Here is an 8,609-nt window from a genome sequence, read left to right as displayed (position 1 = left end):
GGTCTCATCGGCCGATGTACTGAGCAATCGTCTACTCGGATATGTTTTTTTTTTTAATATCTAACTCAAACACAATATTAGTTGAACCTCCCCCAGACTTAAACAATACTATCTCCAGTGTTATACAGTCTAAGATTGGTGGGAAAATAAATCATAAGGACAATATTTAACAAGGAAAAACTGTATACCTGACTTTGATGTGAGTGTCGACCAACACAGTTAAGTGGCGATCAATACTCTTGAAGCTCTGTCGATCGACACAGTTAAGTGGTGATCGACCGATACTAGTGATGCTCTGTCGATCGATGATGTGCAGCCATCGTCGATCATCGTGCAAACTCATCTTCCACGGATCTTTTCCTTTTACCTAACATAAATAAAACACTAAAAGTCAGTAATAGATAACTAATAAAACCAATCCAAATTTTTTTTTCGATGAACACTGACTGCTACTAAGCTCACTAGATCAGCTCTCGCCTTACTCTAGCAAGTCTTAGCTCAATTAGAATGGTTTCAGGATGAGATGAAAGCTATCGCTTATATCTAACAATCCTAGGGCAAGTTCTAAGTAGCTAATATAGAATCAGGCATAAATGACAATCCTAAAGATTAATATCACAACTTAGCAATCTATAGTTGGGGCTAATCTCTCATAACCTATTTAAACCCTAAAATCTAACAAGAGAACTACTCAGACATAGCCAAGTAATTCATGACAGCAATAAGGTATGAAAACTGCATTAGAATAATTGATATATATTAATGGAGTTCCAGTCACAAATAACTTTGGATCTTCTCTCCAATCTACTAAAAATCCTAGAAAACCTTTGCTGTAAAATCAGTAAAACAAAAAAGTACACTTTGCCTCTAGCATGTTGGCAAAGCTTATATAATTAGGTTAGAACTCGTCAGGGGTAATCTTGTAAATTGGTGAAGACTTGGGCTCTAAGTCAGCTGAGACCAAACGAGTTTTCTGCGCGCTTCGCTGTCGATCGATGTCAAGATCTGAACATCGATCGATTATTCCTCTTCAATGTCGATCGATGGTCGAGCTCGATGGTCATCTCGGGTGCTTACTCCAAATATCTCCAAAACGCTCCAAAATCATCGCTTCCCTCCAAATCACTCATGATCTTATAAATATGCTAAATAGACTCTAGAATATAAAAAATAGTTATTAAAACACTTATAAACCATTTGTGAAAGTGGGTCAAATCCATGGTCTATCACGGAGCCCACAGACGACACATGGCCCAACCTAGGAGCCCTTTTCGCTGAGCATCTCGTGAAGCTCAAGATGAATCCGTTCCAGTCACAAGGAAAGAAGAAGGAGACGATCGGGAGTCTACTTACACCGATCTTCAGACACTGCAGAGTACCGCTAGATGATGCTGCGATGGACGACAAGATCATCTACATGGATGCAGCGCACCTCACGAGCGCACAATGGCTCAAGGACGACCGCTACTGGTGTTTCAGGGATGTGGACGGCCCGCACTTGGTAGAGCTACCCACCGTGCACTCACGTACTTCTCAGCAGGCCTCCCGTGCATCCAGTTTCACCCCAACCCAAACCTCGTTCGTGCTCCATCGACTATGCCGCGCCGTTACACTATGCAGAGACCTGGAGGACCTCAGCAGGGGCAGTCAGCGGCAGCATTCCCGCCTATGCCAGACATGTCTACATGCCCTGAGGGCTAGAGTATCGAGATGTCGCTGTTCGAGCAGGAGGAGTGTGCGAGCTAGCTCACCATCAGCAGAAGGACCATCACGCCAACGCAGAGGCGACTCCGAGGAGACCACCGACGAGACTACTGATAAGGACTAGTCCTCATATTTCTATCCCTATCTACTTCTGTTTTCTTCTGTTCTCGTACTTTTAGGATTTATTCTCAGATTTATTATCTTATGTTATGACTAGAGTTTATCTTTTGCTAATCTTGCATGTGTTTGGATTGTCTAACAAAGCTAACTTGGCTGCTGGATACTCATAGTGTGATGAGTGATAGACTATGGATTTGACCCATTTACATCCATGGTTTATAGGTGGTTTTACTAATAATTATTATATTATAGAGTCTATTTATTATATTTATAAGATCATGAGTGATTTGGAGATAAGTGATGATTTTGGAGCATTTTGAAGATATTTGGAGCAAGCACCCGAGAAGACCATCAAGCTCGACCATCGGTCGATATTGAAGATGAATAATCGATCGATGTTCATATCTTGACATCGATCGACAGTGAAGCATGCAGAAAGCCCGTTTGGTCACAGCCGACTTGACGACTTGAAGCCCAAGTCTTCACCAATTTACAAGATTACCCCTGACGAGTTTTAACCTAATTATATAAGCTTTGCCACCATGTTAGAGGCAAAGTGTTCTTTTCTTGTTCTATTATTTTCACAGCAAGGTTTTCTAGGATTTTGATAGATTGGAGAGAAGATCCAAAGTTATAATTTGTGATTGGAACTCCATTAATGTCTTTTTACTATTCTAATGAAGTTTTCTTACCTAACTGATGTTATGAATTGCTTAGCCATGTCTGAGTAGTTCCATTGTTAGATTTAGGGTTTGAATAGGTTTGGAGGGATTAGCCCCAACTATAGATTGCTGAGTTGTGGTAATTGTCATTAGGATTGTTCATTAATGCATGTTTCTAGACAAGTTATCACCAATTTACCTGCAGATCAATTGGTCACAACTTGTTTTGTGGAAGAATTGTTAAAGGGTGAAGTTTTGGGTCTGAGGAACGTCAACCGCACCAACAGCCTACCTGAAGAGTGTTTAGAATTCACAGGTGAAGGGTTGCAGTCAGTGCTCTGCAGAGCCAGCCTGAGTCCCACGGGACGGGTTGTTTACACTATCATCCCAACATCGTGGGATCTTGTGTCCCATTGGCTTCTCTCATTTCCTGTTGATAGGATTGGATCTAGTCCGCTTTTGGTCTTCTTCTCACTGATTACCATTTCTCTGTTTCTGGATAATAGCTTTGTATTTCTTCTCTTTTATTTCCTGTAAAAAGGTCTTATATTTTGAACTTGTTATAGTTTGAAATAAAAAGAGAGAGCCACTATGACAAGAGACCATGGGCTTTCAATATTATCATAATCCAAAGGTACTCTAAACTTTGCTGACGCAACTTTCTGCTACTTTCAATAGTTTCATAAAATATTAACTGACAAATGAGTAAATTAAATTATCCATACCAATTCAGAAACGGAAAACAATTACATTGTCCCAACATTTGTCTGTCACCCTCTCTCTCTACCTTCAATCACAAACCTTTGTACCAGCCAGATCATATAATGCATACGCAAGAAAATACTAGAACAAACAAAAGGGACCAACTTGCCTGTGGAGGCATTTCCAGTGAGAGGCTCTGCAATGGTGGGAGCTTGAGGGTGTCTTCTTTGTTTCTTTCATTTTTTTTTGTTCATCAGCTGAATTGTAAAAAAAAAAACAAATACAAAAAAAAGAGAAGAAAAAATAAAGCTCTCAATCATCCTAATTTACGCTTCTTGGCTGTGTTCAAGCCTGTCGTCTTGCAAATTGGGCAGAGATTCTTCTGTTTCAGCCATTCTTTTATGCATTGGCCATGGAACTCATGCCCACATTCTAACGTCCCCATGTCTTCTCCCTCAGAGTACTCCTCCTACACCCACCAAGTTTCACCATTCATACTCAACACGAATAAAAATAATATGACCTTTCTTGTTATTATTATGATTGCGCAGCAACTCGTACCTGACAAATACAGCATGGCTCTGCATCTTGTGGAGATTTTGTGCTGCTTTTGTATTTACTCTTCTTCAACCGGTTTGATATGGTTTCTTCGTTTACACCCGTACAAACATCTCCAATCCGCTCTTCTAGTGCCAACAGTTCCTAAGGTTTATGAACCAAAAGGAGCGAGTGAGGTTTTAACGAAAAAGATTGTATGGTTTGTTAGGGCTTTTACCTCATATGACATGTTGTCTACATCAAGCCGCATGTCTCTATATCGGTCATGCATACCAGCAGCCCCATCAAATATCCCTGACTGATTTAAAAGCATAACGTCCTGCACAATCAAGCAATTCACATTATTTAAGTCAAGTTCAACAGAGACAGAGAAAAGACAAAGTCCAATTTTAATTTTAGATTAACTTTGCAATCTCAAATGTTTATAACCTCAAGCCGCAAGTTATGATTCGGATCCCTACGCATGACATCCAAGATATTCTGCATCTGTTGCAAAGAGAAGCTCAATGTCAGTTCTGTTAACCGCTTCATGACAATACAACTTGTATGAACTGACCTGGGATACCATAAGTCTGTTTCTTCCTCTGCTTGTAGCTGCCAATGCCCTTAAAGATTGAGGAGCCCCGACCAAACTATCCACTTGTCTATCAAGCCACAGACCTGCTCTCGAGTATGCCCGATTATGCATCTGGCTACTATCACCACCACCAGGCTGAAGCACAAGCCCATCCGGAGGAGCAGGAGGAGCCAACGAACGAAGTGGTGGATGATGATGTTCACCAGATCTAGCATCTGCAGAAAGGGAAGAAATCAATGACCTACGGGCAAGTTCCGATCTTCTTCTTTGGTGATGTGGTAAATTCTGGTAAGGCGTCCACCCTAGATTAGAAGATGCTGCTTGAACACCTGTGCTTGAGCCTGTCCCAGATACTGATGATGCAATACTCAGGTTAGCATTTCTGCTACTCTGACTTCCGGATGCACTCCTGAGGTCAGGAGCTGGATTAAGCAAGGGATTCTCTAGAACACTCACTGCTGCTATGCTTCTTGACCTGGTTTCGTCTAGATGAAGATTATTTCTCTCAGTGGTAGAGTTGGATGATTCACCCGCTAGTGAGCTCTCAGTCCACTGAAACGGTGGTATCATATTCCTCGAAACAGGCGGTACGCTCATAGCAGGAGGATTTGGGTTCCGGGAGAAGACATTTCCTGAAGATTGTCCATGTCTTAACTCCAACAGGTGTTGTTGATCTGATGGTACAAGTCTTGATAAGCTAGACTGCGAATGCGATGGAGGGACAGGTCGCCTGACAACAGTTCCCGCAGAAAAGGCAGCTGGGTTTACAGTTTCTTGCTGTTCTGAGGGATTACCAAGAAAATTTGAAGCAGTAGCAGAGACCTGTCCTCGAGGGCCAGATATGTTTAGACCATTTCCTGGCCTATACTCGGTAGAAGCTGGGGTCCACGAACTGCTACTTTCTCCTTGATGGAAATCGCCATAACCACCAAAAGAAGACTGACCACTACTGCTGCCTTCAATAGCCTTTCTCTTGCAGGAAGCACGACGCCCATCAACAGAAGAACCTATTCTAACACTAGTCTCTTCGAAAGGTCTGCCAGGTTGTGAAACCCTGGTCCCTGATCCGTTAGCTTCACTAACCAGATTATCATCCTCGTCGAGTTCAATATATTCTGCGTTCAGGTTGACATTCGGAACAGGCTGAATGTCGCCAGAAGGTTGTTCAGAATCTGAGTCTAAATCAATTATTTCATTTCTTCGTTGCTCATTGTGACTGGAAGCTTCATTCTTCGTGCCACTAGAGCTAGCCACCTCGCCGAGGCTAAACCTATGTTGCTCGGGGTATTCGGAATTTGCAATCATGTAGTCCTGCAAGTCGTTATCACCAAGACCGTGAATATTCTCCCAGTGGTCTATCACACCATTACTTGAGGAAGAACCATGCTCAAAGTTCAAGGACTCTGATAAATAGCCGAGACTGGCCCTCTCTCCCTGCATCTCGGCTAAACTTTAACCACAGTTACACTTGGGAGAAGAGGACTCACGACACTTTCTTTGTTCCTCAACAATGTGCCTAATGGGGAGACTGCAAAAGACAGTAGTAAATCATTCAGTGACACAAATGTTATTGTCATAGAAAATGTTAAATTGTGAAAAGAAACTCATAAACACACTCGTAGATTAGTTGGCGAAGTAAAAAGGTAATGGTTTAGGAACAAACATATGGCACATGAGTTCTTAACAAGATGAAACACTAAGAAGCAGATGCATATTAACACAGAAAAAAAAACATAAACTTTGCCTTCACAAAAGCTGAATTAACTATCAATTTGATTACACCTACAGAGGTTGACAAATCAGCAACCAAAGAAGTTAAGTATCACCAAGTCCCAAGATGAAGCAAACAGCAAGGTAAAGGCAAAGGAAAAGGAAAAGAAAATAAAGACCACAGCTTGAAGATAAAGCATGGTCAGATAAACAATACACAAGACAGAATCATAAGATCATAATATCATCAAATAAACGAAAGGAGAGAGCTTTATATCCAAACAAACAAAGTAGATTAGAGATCTATTCAGATGGCATCACCAGGACCTTAAAACCCATCTAAAGGACCCAACTTTAGAGCAATCGGTTTCACCGCACCAGAGATTCTGCTCAATTCCAAATGATTTGTCCCTTCAAAATATAGAGCTACAATGGATGAAACCGATTACGATCCTGCTTGGAAAATAAACAACAAAACCCAGAAACATCAAAATCAAAACCCAAAAAGAAAACAAACAGATACACAAGAGCTAGAAAACATAATCGATCTAACTAATCTTGGGATGAGACAGAAAAAGAACAAAGCTTGAGGAAGAGGAAGAGGAAGAGAAGAGAAACCTACCGCTTTGTTGCAGAGAGAAGAGGAAGCTCTAAAGAGGATTATTAGGAATTAGGAAGAGACGGCAATGTTTAATTCACGATATCACCCCCCTCCAAAATATATATTTTCTTATAAAAAGAAAAAATAAAGAAAGAAAGCAAATGGTCATGAAGGAGGGGGTCAGTCATTACAACAGTTTCCAAAGAGGAGAACTGAATAGCTTAGCCTTAATCAACGAATACCACCAAAAACTTATTTAAATCTTATATAAATTAAAATGTCGAAGAAGAGACAGCAAGCTGGCAACTTCTTAGCCTTTGCTTCTTCACACGTCCCTCGTTTTTAATTTTCCTCTCTTTTTTTTTTGAATTTAACCAAACTAAACCAACAGATTTGGTTTCTTTCCTTATGTTGCCCATCTAACTTTGGTCTGCTTTCTGAATGCTTATCTTTTCATTTCCTTTCCTTTTTTTTAATTCCATTAGATTCTCAACTAAAAATAAACACAAGATGACATGTGTTCTTCAGAAATTTATTTACCCTAAATTTTCTACTCACAGAGATTATCAGCTTATGAATCTTCTCATCATGTTTGTAGAGAGAGAGTCTATCATTTTACAAATAATTCATAACTATATGTAGCTATATAAATTTTGGTCAATCTGACTTTTCTTTGTTTGCAATCAATTTATTTATCTTTTTCATGATCTTTTAGTCTAAAATACAATTGATCAGGTTCGACCCCCGCCCCCTCCCATAACTTGATTTTTTAAACATATAACTTTTAGGTGGAAATTTCATTCTGGTGATGCATATTATTTTTTAGAGTCATTTGGGTGTATATACAAAATGATATCGGTAATTAGGTATCTGTGCAAAATTCAAAAATATTTGCACAAGTGGTAAGAGAAATGGGCTAAAATTACAAATCAATCCTTACGTTTCTAATAATAGATGTTCAAAACAAAATAATAAGAAAACTAATAAAAGATTGTATGTCAGATATCAAGATACTGCAGGATACAAATCTTTAAAGAAAAAGGTTGGGCCATCAGTGGTCACTGGTCACAAAGAGAACAACACGATCCCTGGTCACGGAGTCGGAGTCGGAAAAGGGAATTTCCGATATTGATTTTTTCAGAAAGCTGTTTATGAAACAGGTTGAAGAATGTGTCGGAAATGTCGGAAAGTACACGAAACATGAGATTGGTGAGTACGTTGGGAAGATCTGGTGGTTCTGGCAGTTCAAGCGGTGAGAGATTCAAGCGGCACAAGAGGAAACGAAAGCGTCGGTGGAACGGAAAGAGGACGGAAACGCGTCGGAGGACGGAGACACGATTGAGGAGAAGAGAGCACCGCCACCATGAAAAAGAGTAATTGATTCAAGGAGAAGAGGGCTGAGCAAACGAACGGAAGTTGCGGAGGAGATCCATGGAGGCGTCTCTCTTAGGGAAGTGGATCCATTTGAAAAAGATGGAAGAAACTGCAGGTTCTTGAAGACAATTAAGATTTTTTACTCTTCTCGTACTGTTCAGACTGTGCAAGAGTAAGATAATGTCTGTCAATTGAAAATGAATTTAAAGAAAGAAGTAAGAACTCGTAAAGTTTTTCTGGCAAAAACCAAGAAACATTTTTGTTATTTTTTAATCCATCACTTATTTTGTAGGGATATATTTGGGAATTTTGAAGGTTGTACCGTAGATTTTCATATACCTAATTAACATTACTTTTTAGGTTATGTAGTGCAAATTCCCTATTTTTTATGTGTGGAAAAAAATTAGAATGAATTTTTGGTTTAATTTTATAAAATCCAAACATGTTCAATTTATATTTTAACTATAGTTTATGAAAACTAAAAGTAATATAATTTCTTGGGTTTGTAAAGACTAAAACATATTTCATACACAATTTTATTTTTATTTATGAAAATTAAATGTAATTTCACTCTTTTATTTTTGGAATATAAAAATGTTTG

General features: G+C 39.5%; 1 protein-coding gene across 4 annotated transcripts; it reads right to left on the bottom strand.

The window, feature by feature from the left end:
* Positions 1–3,174: 3,174 nt before the first annotated feature.
* On the bottom strand, positions 3,175–6,842 carry LOC106342267 (E3 ubiquitin-protein ligase MBR2-like). Of its 4 annotated transcripts, none has more exons than XM_013781145.1 (7): positions 6,656–6,828; positions 6,412–6,486; positions 4,303–5,851; positions 4,176–4,232; positions 3,964–4,065; positions 3,750–3,890; positions 3,175–3,657 (listed from the first exon to the last, which is right to left on the bottom strand). In XM_013781145.1, the coding sequence occupies exons 3-7, from the start codon at positions 5,761–5,763 to the stop codon at positions 3,505–3,507; spliced, it is 1,914 nt and encodes a 637-aa protein (XP_013636599.1). In that variant the 5' UTR covers positions 5,764–5,851; positions 6,412–6,486; positions 6,656–6,828; the 3' UTR covers positions 3,175–3,504. The 4 variants fall into 4 exon arrangements, 3 of the variants coding, with proteins under 3 accessions (XP_013636599.1, XP_013636598.1, XP_013636600.1); XM_013781144.1 differs by having other exon boundaries at positions 6,361–6,486; positions 6,656–6,827; XM_013781146.1 differs by lacking the exon at positions 6,412–6,486 and having other exon boundaries at positions 6,656–6,829.
* Positions 6,843–8,609: the final 1,767 nt, after the last annotated feature.

The sequence above is a fragment of the Brassica oleracea genome, chromosome C4, assembly GCF_000695525.1.
Source record: "Brassica oleracea var. oleracea cultivar TO1000 chromosome C4, BOL, whole genome shotgun sequence".
In the NCBI taxonomy this organism is placed as follows: Eukaryota; Viridiplantae; Streptophyta; class Magnoliopsida; order Brassicales; family Brassicaceae; genus Brassica; species Brassica oleracea.
This window is presented reverse-complemented; position numbering and strand designations above follow the sequence as displayed.